The sequence below is a fragment of the Notothenia rossii genome, assembly GCF_949606895.1.
Source record: "Notothenia rossii genome assembly, chromosome: 11".
NCBI classification, from domain to species: domain Eukaryota; kingdom Metazoa; phylum Chordata; class Actinopteri; order Perciformes; family Nototheniidae; genus Notothenia; species Notothenia rossii.
In genome coordinates this window covers 38161268-38185636 of record NC_136910.1, presented here as the reverse complement: position 1 = coordinate 38185636, position 24369 = coordinate 38161268, and the positions used below count along the sequence as shown (strand labels likewise).

Here is a 24369-nt window from a genome sequence, read left to right as displayed (position 1 = left end):
CCTGTGTTCACTCCAGAGGGAGTTTCTCTTGTTTACCTCGGTAACATAGTGACATCACTATGTAAGACTTGCGCTTCTATTGGCTAGCCCTCAAACGCATTGTACGTGATAGACTAAGGGGCGGGACATCTCAAAGCGGTTGACTAATCACAACAGAGCCGGACAGCTAACCAATCAGAGCAGACTGGGCTCTGGTTTCAGACAGAGGGTGAAAAGAGGTGCTGACCCACAGGCAGTATGAGAAAAATAAAGAGCTTTTTGAACGTTCAAGCATAGAAACATTTCGCAGAAGAAAGAAACATTTCAGCTTTCCTCTAACAACAAAGTGTTATCGTATCGTACAAAGTGATCAGACAACTGATGATTTAGTTGCAGAAGGCCACCAAAATTCATTAAAATCTCAGTGTTTCCCTGCTTTTTTTGTCTTCTGTCCTTCCTATTCTTTCATCATTTCGGCCTTCCTTTCATTCATCACCAGTTTTCTCTGTGTGTGGTCGCAGACAAAGATCTCAGCATTCATGCCTCCTCTTCTTCGGTTGACAGGGCAACATCTTGGGAAACAATGCTGAACAGACCTCCAAACCCAATTAGACGCAGGATATCTCTCTGCATTGCCGGCCCTTCCTTTGTCCTCCCTCGGGTGCTTTCTCTCCCTCTAATGTTTTCTTTATCCCACATTTTCTTTCTCTATTCGGCTTTTAGCTCTCTTTATTCTCCATTCACAATGTTTTCATGCTTCAGGTGAGCGATGACTTTGCATGGTTGGCTTGCAATTATACAGGTATTAGTTTAGACAGCTTGAGCTTTTATTTATTTGGGAAGAAAAGCAAATTGTAATCAGAGTTGTCTTCGTACCTTACGCAAGACAATGAGGAAACAACGTTTGTTCTTTTTCACCTAATCATCAAGACATGGAGAACTCGAGCCTTTGTTTTGGATGCTTCATTACACAGGAAGTGCCAGTGTTAGAATAATTGGCCTAGGCCTGGTAATGTGTTGTACCATGCAGTCGGCTCTGCTCCGGCTGTGAGACGCAGATGGCTCAGCTGCAGTCCAAACAGGTTTGCAGCCAACTTTCTGGAGACATGGCCACATTTTAAACTGTCCATGCCATACCGTGATTACACCCTGGCTGGAGGAGAAATTTTCTAATTTTTTTTCACAATCACTTCTATTCCTCCGTCCTTTATCTCATCCTTTTAGAGCTGAATGTGATTCGAGTCACGGTAAAGAAACCCCGGACAATGATCTTTTGTTGCACAACTTTCTGTGCCGCCCACACGGTGAGCGAGGCGCAGTGATAATGAGGACGGAGAGATGATGAGGGTCACAAAGGTGAAAGGAGCACTTCTAAATATATATATTTTAACAATCACAGTGAATGGCTCCTGCCTGCCTGCCTGTTGCAGAGCGCCAGGCTCATTTCAGGAGCCAACAGTCCGATCTTAATTGCGTTATCTGTTGGAGGCAATTCTTTCTGCCGTGTGTGTGTCCTCTAAGGCTTCCTCCCCGGGCGCAGTATGGGATTAGAGTGTGTTTGAGACTCGCTGTGGGGATATTGCTGGATGCTAACAAGTTTTGGCCCTGAATGAAGAGTGGTGCAGAGTAAGGACATGAATGACTTCATAAGATAAGAAGTGTCCTGTGGACCAGGGAAGAGATTCAGACCATGTTTTATTTCTGTGGCTCTCCTTTATCATTAACCCATGGCTTCTTGAGCTGTTGTTCACCAAAAGAAATCTTCATCAAATCAAATGATGCACGTTACAGTGGATTAACCAAACCGGTGCACTGGTAACTTAAATTATGATATACAAATACAAATATGCAGCAAAATCTTTCTGAGCAGATTGTTTTATACTGAAAGCTACATACACCGCCCACACCATCCCATCCATTCAAGGCACCACCGAAAACGTGATTGGATGTGTTTTACAGTAATATGATAAAATGATTTGGCTATTAAAAAGACCAGTCTTTTTTGAACTCTTGTGTTTAGCTGCCTGCATCTAAACAACCGATTATGAGACCACTAAACCAACGTGGTAGTTGGTACATGGTACATGGTAGTTACAACCACCGTTCATATGCCAACTTTTACATTATAGTAGCACTATTCTGAGGCCTTTGAAAATAACTGTGTGTGTTTACACAAATTCCCCCCCAGACCCCCAAAAATATTGGCCTAGGAACACTTTTCTACTTCAAAGTACCACCAGCGATTGTCCAAATTTGGTCAGACTATAGCACAACGACAAACAAGTCGACCAGAAGGAATCAGCCTTATGTAGCCCTCTGTGTAACACTTACTGTGTGTGTGGGTTGGTGTGTGTGTTTTTTTTAACAGATCACCACAGAGCAGCACTGACCTTTTCCCAGGAAGTATTTAAAGAACCATCTGGTGTGGTACTCTGGATTCTCCAGATGGACATCGGTTCTCCTCCAGGTTCCTGGCGTGTAGTCCAAAGCCTGTTTTTAACACACATAAACCAACCACACACACACACACACACACACACACACACACACACACACACACACACACACACACACACACACACACACACACACACACACACACACACACACACACACACACACACACACACACACACACACACACACACACACACACACACACACACACACACACAGACACACACACACACACACGGCACACACACAAAACACATTGTCATCATGATGGTCACACACAGCTTGAGTCACAGCGGTCTTCTCTGAAAAACTGTTACACAATGCAGCAGTAACGATTAAAACTCTCAGGTCAGGAAATCAGACGCAGCCTGACCACAGTGAGGCACAGACTGTGTGGTTTCTGTTTCTATTCTGTCATGATGGAACTAATCCATACCGAGATGTGAGACAAAAGCTAGGGAGTGAATCACATGAGGACAGGTCACCAAAATAGACATACACTGCTGTGAAACCGATATAACTGTGTGTGATCAATAGGAGCCAGCAGGGGTTGCAAACAGCTAGCATGGCTCTTTTCAAATGATAAGAAATCTGTATCCCAGCTTCTTTGTTCTCCAATTCTTACTTTGTTTCGAGAATAAAAGCACCATCAAATATCTTCCCATAAATCAAACAATGCATTTTTTGGTACAATTTAAAGAAATGTTTTAATGAGTAAGCTTTAAAGTTGCCAACAATGTTGGAGGTTGTGTGGGAACATGGAGGCTGACCACTCGCACATTTTATGGAACTGTACAAAGATAAGGTCATATTGGGAGAAGGTAAATGCAGTTGTCAAAATTATTATGGGATATGGAATCCCAAATACCTGCCCGGTGATGTATCTTGGGAACATTAAGGATGTTGTGATGGGAGGCGATCTATATTTGACTAAGGTTTTACTTGCAGCGAGTAAGAAAGCTATAACTAGGAATTGGCTTAATGTGAACGCTCCGAATCAGGAGCAGTGGCTGGAAATTGTTCGAGATCTTTTTGTCATGGAAAAGTTGACTCCAAGAATCCAAGAGAATGCATTCAATGGGGAATGGAAAAGTGGAATATTTACATGGTTGACACCAATGAGTAAATTAATGACTAATTCATTCCTGGTGGCCCGACAGAAATTCTGATCCGGCCCGCAGGGTTGGGGTGACTGTGGCGTTGGCGGAGTGGTTAGTTCGTCCGCCCCCCACTCATGTCACCTCGAATTACAGGGGTTCGAGCCACACGCTCGTCAAAAAAAAATATGTGTCCTTGGTCAAGACACGACATTCCCAAAGGTGCTGTATAGGTGATATATATACATATATATATATATATGTATATATATAAAAAGATGATGATTACTTTTAGAAAAAAATAATTTAGAAAAATATGAGGAGAAGTTCATGTTTAATCCGTGTATGTAATATCGTTCTTTGGACCAAAACGGAAAAACCGACCGTATTCTGTTTTTAAACCAAAACGGGTTAACAAGAAAGTTACCGGTTCGCCAAGGAGGAAGTGGAGCACACAGGAGACAACCGTTTCATTGCAGACTGTTATGTTTATGTGGGGAAATGGCAGCGCATACATTATTTCAGATATGCGTGCCTGGCAAACAATTTTCTTATAACCTGCAACCGTTTCCCACCAATCAGGACACGGTATTAATAAAAAAATCAAGGACTGCTTTCAGTTTTATTACCCCGGATACAGGCTTATAAAAAAAGGATAATTTTTTCAATAAAGTGAACATATTAATCAATTATATATATATATATATATATATATATATATATATAATTCATTATGATTTATATATATACAAATCTCTGGCCCCCGAAAGTGTCTCTTGGATACATTTTGGCCCTTGGACAAATGTAGTTGGTGACCCCTGCTGTACAGTATGTGTGAATATTGAAGGACTTCAGACAACTAGTAATTATTGTGCTTTATTTTACAACTGATTTGTCTGTATTATTTTTTGTTCTTTAGGTTCACATGTTGTTCTGTTATTATTGTTGTGAAAACTCAATAAAAACACAAGTGTACAGAGTTGCTGTATACACATTTCTGAAAGAGCCAGGCCATTTTTCCCAGTTGCCACTTTATGATAAACCAAGCTAATCCTTACCATAGGTTTACATTTAGCGTGACGACATAGGATTATATCTTCTCATCTAATTTTCAGCAAAAAAGCATATTTTTTACCTTTCAAACTATTGCTTTAAGTCACCGTTAATAAAATAAATATAAAATATAATAATGTGTCTTCATCTATAAATGTTTTACCATCCCAGCTTTTTGACTTTTAATTTCCGATATACCTCACATACACATACACATTGTAATCTTATTTATATCGTTAAATTGTTGTAAATACTTCATTTTGTGTATATTGTATAATACCTACAAAAAGTTAATATTAATAATCATAATAATAAATGCGTAATGATAATAACAATAAATAAAAATCCATAATAAAGATAACTATTATAGTTCTATATTTGCTCTTTTCTCACACCTTTATTACTCTTATTCTGTCTATGTATGCACGCGTTTCAGGACAACGCAAGGCAACTCTATGGCATCGGAAATGATCATAATCTGAGATCTTTTTTCTATTTACTGTGGTATGGGTAAGTGGATGGATTGGATGCACATGTGCACAAAAGCGTTTATAGACAATTTAGTTTGGACCTCATCTGAAGAGCCGTTCTCCACCCTGAAGCGTCCTGCCCTCTGGATGGCCCCATCTGCGTCACTGGAGATTAGCTGGGAGACAGACAGACATGTTTAAAATTAGGCATGTGACAAACCATGACTTGTGGCAGACAGTAATAAGCAGGTCGTAAATACATTAGAGGCGGCTATCATCGCGGAGGAAAAGAGGAACCATGGCCGCGTGTCGCCATGTGAACACAACACCACGAGGTACAACACATCTGTCCTCAGCAGCCCTTCACCTGTACATAATCTCTTCTTTTATCATCAATAATTACTTTGCAATGATTGAATGACACTGTGAAAACCTGCTTTTTATGCTGTATTTTACTCTTTTTTTCTTGCATCTCCCACCCTCTACTTATCGCTCCAATTATCCGTGTTTTGCTGACTCACCTCTCTCAGACACAGTGTTGGAGAGGGAAGAGTATGAGAGAGAGAGGGGACACTTAATGATGGTGAGAACAGAACAAACCCTCTGTGAGCACGTACAACTCCAATAAATGGTTCCAATTGTTAGGTGCTAGTGATGCCTCTTTTGCAGGGTGTTCCATTTTGGTGAAGTCCAGCCCCTTTTTGTAGCCTCAACAATAAGTATGTTACCTGTGATTAAGTATTTAAGTAATGGTTGCAGAAGAGTCTAAACTTCATCATTTGAATCATGCAATAAGTATTGGCTGGTTGGTTTGTTGTGTAGAAATGTTTTATATTTGGCTGTTACATGGGTATTATATGTCTATTATAAGGCTATTTTTTTTTTACTTTCTTGTAACCTGTGTATTTAAACACAGTTAATAACGTTCCATTTGATACTGACGTCTCAACACTTGTAATGAATGATTGGCCACCTTCTTCAAAACCCCTTCAATCTATTCCTTTTCACGTCCCCTCTTTTCCATTTTATCGACCCCAACACCATGACACTGAAGGATGTTTTTGTTGCTAGGCAACGGACCGCAGAGTCTCTCCTTCCTTGTTGCAGTTCCCCCTCCCTCCTCTCCCTTCCTCTCCTCTCCTCTCCTCTCCTCTCCTCTCCTCTCCTCTCCTCTCCTCTCCTCTCCTCTCCTCTCCTCTCCTCTCCTCTCCTCTCTGCATCTTTCCCCTTTGCTCTTTGACCAGCATGCTATACTTCTGCTCCCGTCGCCCAAGAGAGGTCTCTGCTCTGCCGACATGTGACATAAAAAAATGTCAAAAGTTGGCTGGACACTGAAACGTCCAGATGGCCTGAACTGGTCTGGAAGAGCCCAGCAAGACGAGGATGTGAAGGAAGTTCCTCTGAGAAAAAGGACTGGACATGGAAAGCTAAAATGCACCTCTTAGTTTAACTGACCTCTCGGAACCATAAGGAATATTTGAAGTATGCAGATTGTGTCTATATTAATAGTTTCGCGCATTAAATGGCAAAACAATGACAAAATATATCAATCAGAAACTAAGAAGCATGGCTCATGTCCTTAGATCTACTTTAGGTTAAAAAAACAGCAAAAAAACTTCTTAGAAAAAACATCTTTATATCGTTTTTCCTTAGTATTAAAAGACTTATCGGTGCAGCTCTAAGCAAAACATGTGGACTAAGAGAACACAAGCTTTTCATTTTCTCTGTCTCACAGTCACATGACAGAAAATATATTTAGAAGGTATGCTTTCTTTGGGTTTTTACCTTTCCTGTCCATGTGTTCTAAAGGTCTTTGTGTGAATAAATAGTCTGCAAAGGTTAAAATCCCCAAGTCCCCTCCAGAGCGAGTTTCTCTCCCACACACTCCCTCATTCATTTGTTCCAGAACATTGTTACATCACTATGTTACACTTGTGTTTTTATTGGCTAGCGCTCCAACACATTGTGATAGGAATTGAAAAATGTCACAGTAGAGGCATAAAATAGAAAACAATATTGTGGGAGAATTGAATTGTCGCTCATTTTATTTATTGCCATGCTGAGATGGAGCAGCTACATACATCACCACCGGTGATCATTAACTGTTGAGGTAACTTAGTCGGCACAGAAATAAGTGGCATCACTGGTTCAAAGGCATGCTGCAGGCATAGGATCAAAAACATGGATATCCTTATGATCATGCACACAGGGAAATGAAAACCCAGGTTTATCTTTTTCCATGTAAACCTCATATCCCGACTGTGATCAAAAGCAGCACTCTCAGATAAAACGTTGTTAAAGTGTTCCTGCTCGAAGGGTCTACCCACATCGACTAACAGATATCTAAAACCAGATTGTGAATGGCGAAACACAACCAAACTAAGCCGTGTTTATCAGTTTGGAGAGTGGGCGTAGTGCCCCACTTCAGCGGCTCATTAGATGTCAGACGAGAGAAAGTGATGAGAGAGCACTTATCCTAGAGAGGGGGGGGGGGTTAAAGTCCATTCATAACATTCCTGTGGGCAAGTGAGGAGGAAAGACAAGAGCTGTATAGTCTGGGTAAAGTCATTAATAACTGTCACGCTGACTTTATTGTTCATGCTAAATTAAATCTGATATGCAGTACTATAGCTGCGGGATTAGATAGCTCCTAAATGACATTTTTAAAACTTGAGCTTGGCTCTGAATATGCTGTACAAACTGTGTCACGTAAATAAACAGTTTGATTTAACGTTACAGTTTGGATCACATAAAAAGACACTTTTAAATAGGAGTAGTTTTAATATCTTTCTAAATTGTATATTTTACACATATTTTTCAATAATTATTAATTGAGTCTGTGGTAAAGAAACACAGGGATTTTAGCCTTTGCAATTCTTACATGCACACAAACCTATAGAACACACTTCAGTAAAGGAACAAACTGGAAAGCATAATATGGCCTCTTTAAATGTTGCATAAATGAACTGCTTCATCGCATCATACATGTTTTTCAATCAAATGATCTTTTTCTTTATGATAAAAAAATTGTTTTTATTACTTATTATTTTACAAGTAATTTTTGTGTAATTCCAAGCAAAATGTAATTTAATCAAAAAAAAGGAGCGAAAGGGTGTTTGAATAATTTTTCAATTCAGTGATAAGTAAAAAACGAACTGATATCTTGAAAACATTCCCATTAATATGACATTAAAGTAACGCAGTGGCTGCACTTCTTCCCCATGGTACACTTTATATACTGAGGTAATACATCCAGCGCAGCAAGTTTACTGCAGCTGTGAGGCTCTGATAAACGACAGAGAGCTTTCTGTGCAATAATTGGCTCCGTGTGAGAGGAGAGGCTGCAGGAAATACCGCCTGCTCTTCTTTCAAATGCATATTACTCCCTGAAAACAAATACCTATTGTGCATACTTCCTGGTGTGGTTGCAGTGTTTATGCTAAGATATGTGCATGGAAAAAGAAAGTAAATGTGGAAGCTATAGGTCCCTTTCTTCCTCTCGCCTCCCGCAACATTAACTGTCAAATCGTAGGATAATGGAGAGGAATATAATGCTGGGTTCAGACACAGTAATGCACCACCTTCAAAGGGTATCTGTGTGAAAAAAGAGAGGAATACATGTGTGACATTCTGTATTCAACGTGTGTTTACGTAAGTGGCTGTGCTGCTATGTGTGAATATGCTTTCTTGGGTGAAAGATTGAAAAATAGCAGGAGAACGAAGCCATTAAGTGCTCTGGGGAGTCTGAGTGTGTACACACACACACACACACACACACACACACACACACACACACACACACACACACACACACACACACACACACACACACACACACACACACACACACACACACACACACACACACACACACACACACACACACACACACACACACACACACACACACACACACACACACACACACACACACACACACACACACACACACACACACACACACACACACACACACACACACACACAGAGCTTTTAAATCATGCAACAGAAGAGTGGCAAACAAGGAAAAGCTGCACTCCAACGATCCCCCAGTGAGCCGGGGAGGACACGGGGGAAAAGGGGCAGCACATTATGCTTCTACGCTTTAACAAACAACCAATAAAACACATCACTCCTACCGGGGAGCAATTGAAGAGGGATAGGGGCAGAGAGAGGAGAGGAGCGAAAAGGGGGAATCAAACGTAAAAAGAGGGAGACAGCATGAAGGATGAGGTTGCTGAGGAAGAGAGCAATGTGTAATGACAACAAAAAGCCGAATGATAGAAGAATAATGGCCGTCTCCACCGGGCGTAACCCCATGGGAAAGGGACAAGTCTTTGGAGCTTTATAGACGGAGAGGAGATGCACACACACGCTCCCTCTCTTATACACACACTTAAACAGCTCCCATATTAGGGGCATGACTTGAACATTTCACAAACACAATCGAGATCACGGCGTACTCAGAGTCTCTGATTTCCCCAAGGCCTGCGGGACAAAGGAGCTGCAGAGAGGGAGGGGGGGGGGGGGGGGAGATGCCTTTATGTCTGGGTATTAAATCAATAGTTTTGTGACGGCTGATAGATAATTGATCTCATCAGTGGGCCTCTTCATGCACACTCACAAACCTGCAGGAAGGCATTAGCAGGGGGGGGGGGGGAGAGAGGCAGGTGCATAGTCAGAGAGAAGGGATGAGAGGAAAAAGAGGAAAACTGGGGAGGAGAGGAATAAGAAGGGAGAATCCAGAGGAATATACATACTGTTATGGGCTTTCCTGTCTATTATGAGAAACCATGCAGCTCTGGAAGCTTTGGAAGTTTTTTCTAACCTATCAAAGACCATGTGCGGGGAAAAAAATATGACTGCCAGGGGAACTATATGTCTTCTTTAGGAATTTGATAGTGTAATGTCAATCGGTGTGTCATAACCAATTTGTCATTTCAAGATTATTAGAGTATTGTTTGGTGTATAAAATGTCGGGTTAATGGGGAATAATGTCCATCCCAGTTTCTAAAAACCAAATGCATTGACTTCAAATGTCTTCGTTTTTCAATCAAGGGTTTCCACCTACACACGATATAAAACTAAGAAAAAAAAGAGATATCTATATTTTTTCTTAATTTTGCATGAAAAATCACTGCAAATGCAATCATCCAAATCGATGTCAATATTTTTTGGGTATTTTGGCTCTTATTGTAAGTAGCCATCATGGGTAGCCATTGGAGTTACTATAGAGGACAGGGCATCAGTAAGAATCAGTTAAATCAAAGTAAAGCCAGACGAGTGTGTGTCTGTTTGTGTGTGGTTGTTTCAGGTTATACAGTTAGAAGGTGGAGCATGAGATCATGAGAGTCACATCTTCAAAAGGTTGCATACTGAGAGCTGTTTGGATATACATTTCTCTGTGTTACAGGTCGTCGGTGACTCAGACAGTTCACAGTACAAATACTACAGCCACTGCATTTAGAAAAGGAAGGGAAACATGGCATCTGAAACCATTGTGTGGTGAACAAATACAAATCTTTCCACCAGTCTTTTTTCTCATTTTCAAATTGCATGGTGTCAGAAGAAGAAATCAAGAAATCCCATGACAGTACCCAAACAATGAACCGAACCTAATAACACATATTTACTGTGCAGTCAAAGCCTGATTCATCTGTTTAACAGAAGCCCATTGTGTTTTATTGTTTAATATGACAACAATAAAGATCTTTGGCGCTCAACAAACAAGCTATATGTGGCTTTTGATACACACTTGTTAGTTGAGTAATTTCCCTGCTGTTTGTAGTCATATTTTGAGTTATTTTTGACAACAAAGAAAATAAAGAACAAAACCAGACTCATCCTATAAATACTTGAGACTGAATTAAGTCTATTTAATCATTAGGATAGGATCAATGTTTTCATGTTATTTCCAGGAGGTCCTCCGGTCAAGCTGCGTTCAGACAAACTGCACAACATACAAAAAGCCCTTTCATATAGGGCAACACTCCTGCAATGCTAATCATGATGTATAATGCATTATGTTGCTGTACACTAACCTGTGTTTTTGTCAATTTTAAATCAAAGACAAACCAGGTCCATAACGTGACTGATTGCTAAGTACCCATTGACTGCTCCTGATTAGCATTAATGCGGCTAGGACAAATCCAGCTAACAACAGAGACACCACATCCATAATCTGCCCATTTGTACCACAGCAACACAGGCGATGACTAATGAAATGACTGGGACTAAAGGCATCCTCCCACCCAGGAGTCATGTTAGTAAGCTGGTGCCGCTTTAAGGACACTGAAGAGTGGGCAGGTGCTGCAGTGAGCGCCATGCAACGCTGCTTTATTACATTACTACTTATGTATCAGGGAATATGGGAGGAGGAGGGACAGAGGGAGAGACAAGAGCAGGCCACAATATGTAAGCTGTTTTAAATTACTTCAAAAGAGGATTCAACCACAAAGCATGTACACATGTCACAGTAGGAGCACAAAATACAAATATGAACCTGGAAATGAGCTGAATAGGGCCCCTTCAATGGAAATGGAATTCAATTGAGGGATGCAAATTCATGTTTGAAAAAATAAACATGAATTTGTTTTTCGAAACTCTGGTAGAGTTTGCAAAGGTAGATGAAAGCACGGCTATGTCTAACATAGACAGAAAGTGACATTTAAATGCAAAAGCTACAACAACCTTTAGTACGAGGTTTCAACCCTCTAGCTTATCTGAAGTGTCGAAAAGTTGAGCGACAAAAAAAGGAAAAAAAGATAGCTCTAAGTAAGAACCTGTTTTAAAAAGCAGGATTTCAAAACAGGGGGCCTCCATCATGAAACCTGGTTATCATTAGCTTCACAGGGGGGCCAATTTTGAGTATTCTGTAACCAAATCACAACGAAAAATCCTCCTCATTGTGTCTTTAATCACCCTTTTAATTTGAAGGAACTACATATACGTTTCTAAATTGCTGTAGCACATTAATTAAACACACCCTATCTCATCAAAATAAACTCAATCTGCCATTATTTGTTATTGAATGAATTCAGTGTGACAGTGCAGTCAAAAGCCTCTGGGGCAGTGACAGTCACACTGGTGGGGTGGGGGTGAAGCCGAGGACTTACAGCTGACCTCCCAACACACTGCTTCTCAAAAACACACACATTGGGTATCAAGGCCCAAAAACACCGAGAGCCTCTGATGCAGGGGCGGACTGGGGGGAAAAAGTGGCCGGGGGATTAATTGACAGACAGGCCCACTTAATGCGCGGCATGTATCGGCCGGCCGGCGACGAAAGTATGTTACTTAAAGGAGAGGTGTCATGGCCATTTCCACTGATTATAATTCCATTGTTGAGGTATACTAAAATAGAAAAATACTGTGCAATTTTCCAAACTCACATTGGTTTCGCATACAGCATCTCTGTAAAGTATGTGTATTCAGCAGTATTGACTTTCTCCACTAAACGGCTTGCTGCAGCTCCCCCCCCTCCCTGTGAGCCCAGTGTGGTCTGATTGGTCGGTACGTTGTGAATCGCGCTGAGCTCCGTGGATGTGTGATTTCCTTGTTTAGCGATACACAGCCAAACACAGCCAAACTCAACCTGAACACACACAAAGTCACAGCCGAAGTAAAAACAATAAGTGTGGCTTGATATTGAGTAAGAAAAAGGTTGATAAACGCTGTGAGAATGGGTCTGCAGAGAGAATTTCGCGGCGATCCCAACTGTCTGTTATCAGCCTGCAGCCAGGGAGGAGAGATCAGCAGGGCTGCCTGCACTGAGTGTGTGTGTGGATTGGTCAATTTGGACCAATCAGCGGGGGCTTAACCTAACGGCTCCGCGGACGTAACGTAACGACTCCACGGATTGGCCCATTTAGTTCCGGGTACCTGCTTTCGTAAGCAGGTACCCGGAAGAATCAAATGGATGATGACGTTTCACCAACGAGGCGTTTTGGGAAGGTATTTTCTGTGTTAGAGTTTTACTTCCTACAGGGTGTACTTTGAGGGTTTTGACTCTGCAGACCGTTTACATGCAGAAAAACCGTCATAACACACAAGGGGACGGGTAATAACCGGAAAAGCATGACATGTCACCTTTAACAAAAAACCCTATGCATTTTATGTTATTTTGGACAATTATTCATATAGTAATCACATTACCTGAGCCTAGAGTTGCCTAGAGCAAAATAGTTAGCATATATTTAGTGATTTTAATGTTAACAGATCATTGATGCAATAACATTTTGACCCAATTTGCCTGACTTGACACATGGAATAAAACATGGGCGTAGGAAGCATCCTCAATGTGGGTGAGACAATTTAACAGGGGGTGTGGGCAGGTGGTGGACCTCACCTCCTCTAGGGGGTCCGGGGGCAAGCTCCCCCGGGAAGATTTTTTTTAAAATGTTGAAGTTAAATGCATCAATCTGGTGCAATTTGAGAGCAAAATTAGGGATTAAATCTATGGCAGTCAGTAGGGGCTTGGACTGTGAGCCGTAGGGTCGCCGGTTCAAGTCCCCGACCAGACCTACATTTGGAGGTTGGACTTCTACTTGGAGAGGTCCCAGTTCAGCTCCTGCCCTGCCGTGGTGCCCTTGAGCAAGGCACCGGACACCCCTCAACCCCCTCCCTCCCATTGCTCCCTGGGCGCTCTACAATAGCTGCCCACTGCTCCTAGTACTAGACTCCTGGTACGAGGATGGGTTAAAAGCAGAGAACACATTTCACTGTGTGTGCTGTGTGCTCTGCATGTGTGACCATTAAAGAGGGGTTCATCCCTCCCAATTCTTGTTCTTCTTCTTCAACACCCATATAAAACAGAACTGTAAACAGATTTACTTTTTCTTTCAACATTTATTTGAACAGCAAGTGGAGGCAAAAGTGACTGCACCCAAAACAATAAACCTGCTAGCTAACTAGCCTAAACTCAGTAACAGAATGTGGGCAACACGTTCTTCTCCACAGCCGTGCGACCTCTGAGTCAGACGTCACTTCCCCCTTTTCTATCCTACGGGTACAGCCGTACAGCCACTTCCCCTGAACCCCGTTTCCCTGCCAACCCCCCCCCTCTCTCAGTCACTCAGTCCTCATCGTTCACTGCGCAGTGACAGCTGCTACGGGCCTGATGTGTGAAAGTGAAACTATCTGATAGATAGAACATAGGTAGCCTATCAAAACGGCCTAGCCCAGCCCAGTGGGCCACACCCCAGTGGGCCGGAACACTTACAAATGTGGGCCGGTAGGATTTAGTTAAGCAAAAAAAAAAAAAGGGAGTGGCCGGAACACTTACAAATGTGGGCCGGTAGGATTTCGGCAAAAAAAAGAAGATTTTTTTTTATTTTTTGGCCCTCCGGCCCACACACAGCACCGGCCCACCGGGGTAACTCCCGGTATTCCCAATGGCCAGTCCGCCCCTGATCTGATGTACACATTTTGATATACGCTTATTGTTTTAAGTGAAGGAGCATTACGAGGTGCATACTCTGGCCTTGTTTCATGAATGTGTGTGAAGGATTCAATTCTCCAACATTTATTTGAGCTTTCCCGTGAAGATTCATAACACTCAGAGACACAGCGCCCACCTCTCTCCTATATCTGTCACCGCCTTTATCTGTTGGACTCGCATGAAGACAATTCAATTATCTGTAAAGAAATAAATAAAAACAACACCACATTCTCCGAGCTGTTTAGTCAGGATGACACAGGTTTAATTGTTGTTGCCTGCAGCTTTTACCCACACAATTAAGCTTTTAAAAGTGAACCGTGGAGTTGTCACTGAATAAAAGTGACAGGCAGAGTGGGAGATGGCTTTGTTTGTCCCTTTAAATAAAAGCACATACCATCATTTGTGTGCAGGGTTTGAAGAAAGTTTAAGAGCTGATAAACCCAACACTGATTCTCAACACACTCGCCTTTATTCAGGAGAACTTAGCCTAGAAAAGCCTATGATTCAAGATGTTCCTGTGCAGTGAGGCGGTGACAACATGAATATTTTACACTGTGTTCAGAGTGAATGTAGGTGCAGTCTTATGTCAGTGTCTGGCTGAGGATGTTTTTAAGCAATGCGAAAGTCAGTCTCAACTAAAATATATCACAATTATTTCATAGATTACTGCAAAAATTTGAAAAATTACTGCTCAGATTGCATACACACAAAGATAGGTTCTGAAAAAAGCATTCTAATGTCTCATTTCTATTTCAAAACTGTCCCTGATTCCTGATCAAATCCGCTTAGAAAAGAGTTTGTACGCCATACCGGATCCTTTACACTTCTTTAATGTCTAAAGGTGTGTGTGTTTGTGGACGAGAGTGAATCATACCTCCAACCCCCTCGGTGTCTGTGGAGGTTCCTCCTGTTATTAGTCACTGCTACCGGCTGATACAAGAAACCAGAAATAAAACAGTGATGGTGAGTCACGGCTCGGCTCTTTCTTATTAGGGAGACCCTGCTCTGAATCTGTGGCTCCCACTTGTGAGGAGACATTTGAAAACAGGTTTTCTCGTTCACTTTAAAAAAAAAAGAGTTCTAAAAAGTGAAGATAATATTCTGATTAAATGTAACAACAATTTTCATTATTTTGGACAAATCACATGGAATCAGGTGACGCCGGGAAAAAAACATTAGGATTTAGCATCAACATATAATATTTAAAAATAAAATGTTCCCCCTTATATTTTTTTCCGGATGCATTAATTTAAAATGGTTGATTTGGAAGCCAGAATTAGTTTTTCTAAACTAAATATTTTTGCCAAATTCTAAGCAAATTATTATTGAAATACATATTATTATTAAATGATTTAGTATTTCTCCAGAATTACCTCATGGCAGCATAGACAAGGCTTTCCAATATTAACGAAATATGCTTTAAAGAAAATATTATCAAACTGTCATTTAAATCTTGTAGTGGGTAGGAAAAATATTTAGTTGGAAAAGTTGAGTATTTTGTAAAATGTCCTCAAAAAAAAAAGGGAAATCAGATTGGAACAAACAAAAAAAGCAACTGAATCCATTTGTATAATTAAATACTTTAGGAGCTCTAACTGTTAGCAGTTTGAACATCTTAGATAGATTAGATATTCAAGAGAGGGTATACGTATCATACTTTTCCTAATTGTCTAAAATGTTCTTGCCTCTTTCACATTGGAAAAACAGAAATGCAGACTCTCCACACAGATTTAAAACTGTCAACACAAGGATCTGTTGTTGAATTTAACCAACTCTTCCCTTAACTTTGTACAAATCTCCTCTGGAGACCCACAGCCTCAAACAGCGCGAGTTACAAAGTCGACAAAAACACTTTGTTGTTTCTTTTGATTTTTACAAAAGCAATTATATTTCTCTTTCCAACAGAAAACAGATTTCACGTCAGAGCAGAGAAACAAAGATAATTGCAGAAAATAATCTGGGCATCATGAGCTTATCCTCCCTGAGGTTATTTCTGAAGATCAACCTGGGTTTATCAAGCTCTGCCATTCATTTCCCATAATCCACTTCTATCAATCATACAGTGCAGCCTTTTTTCTTTTGGCATAATGGAACTTAAATGTGAGTTATTCTTGTGAATTTCAATGAAAATGATGTTAGCTCTGAATAGGCAATATATCCTGAGCACTTTTAATTAGGAAGAATATGAAAAGGTAACTTCCCCGAATAAATTATTGTATTCAAGATTGACCTAAACATATTTCCATGCCAAACTGACACATATAGTGGCTTTGTAATTTGACAAAGCCACTATACTATACCACACACACACACACACACACACACACACACACACACACACACACACACACACACACACACACACACACACACACACACACACACACACACACACACACACACACACACACACACACACACACACACACACACACACACACACACACACACACACACACACACACACACACACACACACACACACACACACACACACACACACACACACACACACACACACACACACACACAGAGAGAGAGAGAGAGTGGTGTCAGCTGATTGACAGCATGCGGTTTCTCCTCAGCACTAATCTATCGCACACGTGGAGACAAAGCCACAACATGTCTCCAGTAGGAAGTACGATTGCAGAGAGAAACCCTACGACTTCCTGTCCCTCCGGGCTATCTGGATGCACACACTCAGTAAGTACACCCCCCCCCCCCCCCACACACACACACACACACACACACACACACACACACACACACACACACACACACACACACACACACACACACACACACACACACACACACACACACACACACACACACACACACACACACACACACACACACACACACACACACACACACACACACACACCCACTTCCCTAAAGCTACAATGACTCAACTGCTTAGTAATGTTACTTGAGGTACTTCAATATTTCAAGGTTATTCTTCTTTATGCCTTACTTCATTTATTTTATATCTGTACTATAGTAACTTTGCGTCTTCAGATTGTTAAAACAAAACATTACCATGCAGTTTATAAAGTAATCTAAATGACCCTCAGTTACTAGCTGCAATATGGAAAGAAGATAAAAACACCTACATTGGCTAGATGGACTAATGAATTAGCATTGTGTGTACCGAAAGAAAAGATCACGTGTGACCTGAAGGGGAAACCTGGAAATCTGGAGAGTTCACATGTGAGTCAGAGGGCTGTCTCATATCTTTTATCACATAGTCATTGTTTTTGTTGCCGTTACGTTTCATTTTTGTAATTTTTGTTTCTTTATATCCAACTTTCATGACTCAATGTACACCCAATGGCTGTTATCTGTTCCTTTCCTGTTTGTCTCAATCACCTGCCCCTTTTTCTTCTTTTGTTCTTATTTACAACATCAATAAAGACAATGTTTAACAAAGAAGATAAGCAATGACCAAATTGCTTGACTGGGAAAGATAGTATTTTGTAAGATTCTCTTAAAGAAGAAAAGTATATCAGGTTAAATTATCTTAAAAACACCTTATGAATCCATCATTAATAGTAAACAACTTTTAAGGGCTCTAGTAGATTTGGACTCTTAAAGAAATTGTATGTATCATAAAGTCCAACCCATACTCAATTTTGGGCAGGAACCAACATCGCACAACAACATTTTTTTAAATATCCTTCACATTTGATATTAAAATAATTGTGACTAATACATTTATGGAGCATTTTATAGTTAAAAACTAATATTTTGTTTCAAAAGTACTTTAAACATTTAATTTTTCCTTCCCTCTAACCTATACAACAATACCAAGACATCAGCAAGAGGCTCAACATTTATTGAACCCCAGATTCTTCCAGTAAGCATGTCTACAGTATAGTATGCAAGGATTAAAGTCGGCTAAATAAAATGCAATGTAATGTAATCAACCACAAAGACACACACTGTGCTGCAGCTTCACACCAGCAGCGCCAAAACAAATACACCGCAGAGGTTGCATCAGTGTGAGAGGAACACACATTGTGACAAAGCCGGACCACACCCAGTACGTCTGACTCATCAGTCCTCTGGTGTCCAGCAGAAAGGCAAAAGCAGTCAGGGAGAGGAGGAAGAATCAAGGATGAAGATGGTCAGGAGACACACAGACAAACAGAGACAGAGTGCATTGTGGGAGGGACTCACCAGCTCCACAGACCCATAGTGTTTCCTGCTGAAGTCTCCACGCCTGCAGCCCAAGTCCTCCGAGGCAGAGCTGCAACACAAACACACAGTCACACACATGGCCTGCGTCTCCTCCATCACACACACATCAACTGTTGCATCTGCTTTTATGTCATGTCTCTCTTCCCCTTTTCTTTCTCTTAGCCTTCCCCCTGCCTTAGTGTGTGTCGGTGTGGTGGAGCCGCTGGAGGCCAGCCCAGCTCCTGATTGAGACTAGGTCCAGATTCAATTAGGCCTCAGTGATAGATGGAGACTGTCTGAGAGAGCGGACTGCTGGTCAAATCACCAAAAGCGCACGCAGAGTAGATTCTTAATGCTTAGAAAGACACTAAACACATATCAGATACAAGTAAAGGTTGCAAATATCTCTGATTGTAACATGAACAGCAGCAGGACTTAGAAGTTTTGAAGTTTACGAGACACTAAAAGCCACTTTACATGATACAGTTTGTACCAAATATAAGAAACACAGCCTCAAGTGTATTGCTGTAGTGGACAAAGTCCTCGTACCACACTGTATAATACTCTGATACGAGTGATAGACTTGTATTAAGTTAACAAGTAAACGTGCAATCAGGAAAATGTATTGGATAAGCTCAATTGTCTCAATGCAAATGCAATGACCCGGTGGCTGTTATACTATTAAATTATAGATTATTATTGCTCATGTGTAAATATAAAACACTATGCATGTATTATTACATTTTCCATAAAATGTTCCAATGCAATATGTAATAATTGATTTAATAATGCAAGGAAATGTACAGTATGTCATATTTCATTCAGGCTGTTTATTAAAACATACGGTTTATATTACATAATAAACTCTTGCATTTTGTTCTAAACACTGCCATTAGCGTAATTAATTTCAAAATGCAGGGAAATGAATTAAATATTGGATTCAGGCTATGGGTTTATTACATCATTTGTATTTCATTTTGTCTAGTTATTACATTATGTATTGTTACAGACCTGCATACTTTTTGCTCCCTGTCTCTCCGGACCTCCGCTCCTCCCCCTAGATCTCCCCACTCCTCCCCTCTCTGCTCAGGTTTCTCTCTGCAGAGTGCTGCTGATAATACATAATGTACACTCTTAAGGGGACGTATTTTAAAGTGCGTCCATGCTACAGGAAGTATCCATCACTTTTTCCTCACCCACTTTCTTCCCCCTCCATCACATATTTTACCTTCATGTGCTCCCACTTTTTCTCCCTGCACCCATGTTGCAATCTTTCCTACCCTTCACCTTTCCTCAGAGAGGGGTCAGGAAGAGGATTGGTGTTGGGGAGATTAAGTGATAGCACCCCACCCACCTTCCTAATGACCCCTCCATCTCCCAGGGAAGCTCAGCTTTTTAGAGGTATTTATTGATTGATCATGTAGGGCTGATTAAAAAAAGGCAGTAGTGACACATAGAAGGGAATATTGAAAAAAAACCTCTTACGTTTTGTTATTTAAAGAATTGTGACCAATATATGCACGAAGCATCTCATACTGTATATAGTTTTAAACTAATATGGTGATCGGAAAGTCCACCAAAACATGAACATTTTACTTTCATCCAAACTAGACAACAGTACCAATACATCAGCAAGATGTTAATCATCTAGTGAATCCCAGATTCTTCTTGTAGGCATGTCTAAATTATAGTATGCAAGGTGCTTTGGATAGAAGTCAGCTAAATAACATGCACTGTAATGTAATCAACCACAAAGACAAACACTGTGCTGCAGCTTCATACCAGCAGCGCCAAAACAAATATACTTTGGCTAGATCACTGTGGGCTTTTTAAACGGTATTTATGGATAGACATTTTAATTTAAGGCTGATTTAAAGGCAGTAGTGACAGATGAAATGAACTATTGAGGATTTTGTTTTGATATCTCTCGATTGCATGAACCACAAAGGCTGATTTTAGGGATACCTTCAAGGGGACTGGGAAAAGACAGAATGTATATGCTCAGAGATCTCGTATTAATGGCCCATGAAATGATTACCATAAACTGGCATAACCGATAAACCCCACCCCCCCAACCTTGGACCAATCGACACAAATAGTTAAGGTTGTTAACGGCGTTGAAATATTTCAAGGAAACTACAACTTAAAATGGAAATGTATTCATTTAATGTATGGTCACCTTTTTATATAGCAAATTGAACCTATTGTAAACATTTCATGGGACACCTTGAACTAGTAAAATAATACTTCCTTTGTTATAGAAATGTTCAAAATGAATTGCATCCCTCTTAGGACTGTGGTTCAAGAGAGATGTCATAATAGTTGGATTGGAGAAAGTAAATGCTTGCATCAAAGCAGTCACAAAATAAAAAACCACAACACTTGGCTGTATAATTCCCAAAGGCAATGCCTAGCCTTATGCTTAAAAAAACAAACATATTTTAGGACATGCAGGAGGGGGTGAACTCTGAGCCATTTGAGCACAAGGTGGTTTCTGTCAAAGCTGCTGACTAATGTTAAAGGGTGGAACGAACCAAGCAGATAAAGAGCCTTCAGAGTGATGACGAGCATGCACCTGTCAACAGAGCTCAGGGAGTGCAGTGGAGATGATGTGCAGATTCTGAGTAAAATGTGCGAGAGAAAACAAAGCAACAAAACATACACAGAATCTACAATGTGAACTTGTTCTCAACAGGAATGATTGTTACATAAACATAAAGAAAGTAAGGATTGAGAATGATTCCAATGTCAAGTAAATGTGCATTCCAAGATTTATTTTAATGGAAAAAATGTTTGCCAACAAATTATATCTTAAAAAGCACTGGTATTATATGGCTAATTTCTTATCAGTCAGTTGGTCGATCTAGCAGTCCCAAAGTCCAGTCCAGGCTAAAACATCTCGACAATTATTGAATGCACTGCCATATTTGGTAGAGACATTCAAGTTCTCCACATGATAACCTGTACCATGTTGGTGACCCCTTAATCTTGAAGCATGTCATGCTAATTGATGGGATGGTTTATTACCAGATACCCGTAAAACTAATTCCCACATGCTTTAGATTAACTTTGTAAAAAAGCACATTTTAGATATCCAACACACCAATACTTAGGAAGGAACCAAATGCAGGCGGTGCTTTGCGTTACAATAGTTTTAAAAGCAGGACAACAAGAAGTATGGTGGTCAAAAAGTTAAAAAAATACATGAGGTCTGAGCTACTGTTAAATCATGGCAGTGCAACATGGCTGACTCCATGCAAAAGGATGTCTCATAAAAGATATGAAGAGCTTATTCTAATTTAACGAAAGCACAAGTTCAGGGGGCAGGCAGTAGCTCAGTTTGTGGGTTGTTTTGGGTGATGGTCAGAGGACGGTAACTGATTCAAGTTCCCGGACAGACCCCAAAAAAATGAAGTATTGCCTGCTTTAGTTGAAGAAGGGAACTGATCTCGGGAGGAGACACATTGCAGCCCCTTTGCTCCGATACCTCTCCATTAGTGCATTTGTTTATGCACGTTTGTAGTTCGGGACTAATGTCTACAAGTCTTTTTTGTGCGTTTATGTATTTGAACTCTAACTGAATATCAACTACAAAGTGAAACAACCTGCATTGTTTGGACACATCATAACCCAAACTGTGCATCACAACGCTTCAGTCACTTTCTAGCAGGGAAATGTCTGTCAAGCAAAGAAAAAAATCACTTTTGAAAACTTGAACAAAATAGAAATAGCTCTGAAATATTTAAATGTATATTATTTACTGAACCGCTGCTCTCGGTAATGGAGAGCGGGAAAGGTTACAAATTGTGGTTCCTGTCATAAGACGATGGAAAGTCGCCACTGAAAGGCTCCGTACAGGGAAATGTGAAGAATAAATCCCACTGCCACCGACCATACTCTCCCTCACAGTGCTGCTCAAGTAAAGAAAAGCCAATCCTCTTTATCCGTTAAGTTCAATAAGACTCTTTAAACTCTCAAAGCATTCGATATAGTTGCTCTTTTTGAGACTAAATTAGAAAGAAAAGCAAATACACCAGAAGACCTTGGTGCTTAGAGCTGAAGAAGCTAACTCAAGACTCTTGAGACAGACAATCAAACCTTTAAAAAGAGCCAACATTCAGAATGTATCCACCAGCCAACAGCTTTTCTGACTCATACATCCACAACTGGCAAATACATGTAACAATTAGAGATGTCCCGATCCGATCACGTGATCGGGGATCGGAGCCGATCACGTGATTTTCAAAAGATCGGAATCGGGAGAAAAAAATCGGGGATCAGGATTTTAAATTTTTTAATTTAATGTTACAAAACGAGAATGACCCAGTTCACGTCTTAAAGTCATCCTGAGGCCTTAGTTTTGGTTTAAAATGACACAACATCATGTATGTGTTGCTTCTTTTGGGCTTGTTTTCATAGACCTGGTTGCTTATTTCTCTCAAATCTGGCAACAGAGTGGGCATGGCGCAGTGTCTAACAGTAGCAGTAAGCTAACGAGAGGCTACGTTCAGCTGGTGACTCGGGAGTCGGAACAGAGAAAATGTCAGGAGTTTGGAAGTATTATAAAATTGAAAGTGAAGGCAGTGTAACAGCCAGATGCAATGTTTGCAAGGCGGAGGTTCCGCGTGGTGGAAAGAACAGGGCTACGTTCAACACGACCAATCTAATACGCCACCTGAGAAACTAACACAAACAACAACACGACGAGTACACAGCGGCCACTCCGTTAACGGCACTGAAACAACCGACACTTTCAGAGACTTTTAAAAGGAAAGAGAAACTGCCCCAGAACAGTGAAAAGGCCAAAAAAATTAACAGCCAAGATAGCTGAATTCATCGCGTTGGATGACCAGCCGTTTATCTGTTACCTTTTTTTTCTCTTAATGCATTGCATGAAGATCGGATCGGGAAAAATCGATATCGGCAGATTGTCAAAATCAAATGATCGGAATCGGATCGGGAGCAAAAAAAGGTGATCGGGACATCCCTAGTAACAATCTAAATAATTCAAACTTCACTCAACCGTTTCCTGCAGCAAATCTTAGGAATTACTGCACATATTTGGAGACGTTGGTAAATTTTTGACAGATTTTTTTTAATCAACAGATCTGTCAAAATATGAGTTTCTTTGCAAAAGATTATACGACAGCACCACTTCAAATATTGTGTTTACCACAGATATGCTGAGACGATTCGTAGAAATAACTAATTCAGCCTACTTGATACAAAATTGACATATCAACTAATTCTCAAACGTCCAATCAACCAACCTATTGACAAAGAGGGAGCAGCACAATGCAGATTCATTGCTAACCCATCCTTCAATTATCTATGAACGACTCAAGATTGTTCTTATTAAAACAGGCACACAAGTCATTTAGCTTTAGATATGTAAATAAATAAGAAATATAGGGATGATAATTCCAACACAAAGCAAATTCATGCCATACAGTAACAACAAGTCACTGGGGCATTTCATGAACAATTCAAGACATATTTTGCTCTTCCCTCCTCCCTCTCTACACAATTGGTGCAGCATGGAGAGGAGGAGGAGTCTGTGCTGTTGGCAGCAGCACTGTGCCATAAGAGCTTTAGGTTCACTATATGATCTATCTGTTCAAGTGTCACTGCAGCCAGCCTCCTGCTGCTAAAGAGCTGCAGCATGCCATTTTCTAATCAACGTGAGTGGCTG

The 24369-nt window shown here is 40.7% G+C and overlaps 1 protein-coding gene across 5 annotated transcripts in view; it reads right to left on the bottom strand.

Moving 5' to 3' along the window:
• Nucleotides 1–24369, bottom strand: part of garnl3 (GTPase activating Rap/RanGAP domain like 3) — a 98842-nt gene that overhangs the window by 38384 nt on the left and 36089 nt on the right. For all 5 annotated transcript variants that reach the window (XM_079660126.1, XM_079660125.1, XM_079660123.1 and 2 more), the window contains exons 2-4: nucleotides 18678–18747; nucleotides 5158–5232; nucleotides 2370–2469 (exon numbers count right to left, since the gene is read on the bottom strand). In XM_079660126.1, the coding sequence (XP_079516252.1) occupies nucleotides 2370–2469; nucleotides 5158–5232; nucleotides 18678–18747 (245 nt within the window). The remainder of the gene's footprint in view (nucleotides 1–2369; nucleotides 2470–5157; nucleotides 5233–18677; nucleotides 18748–24369) is intronic.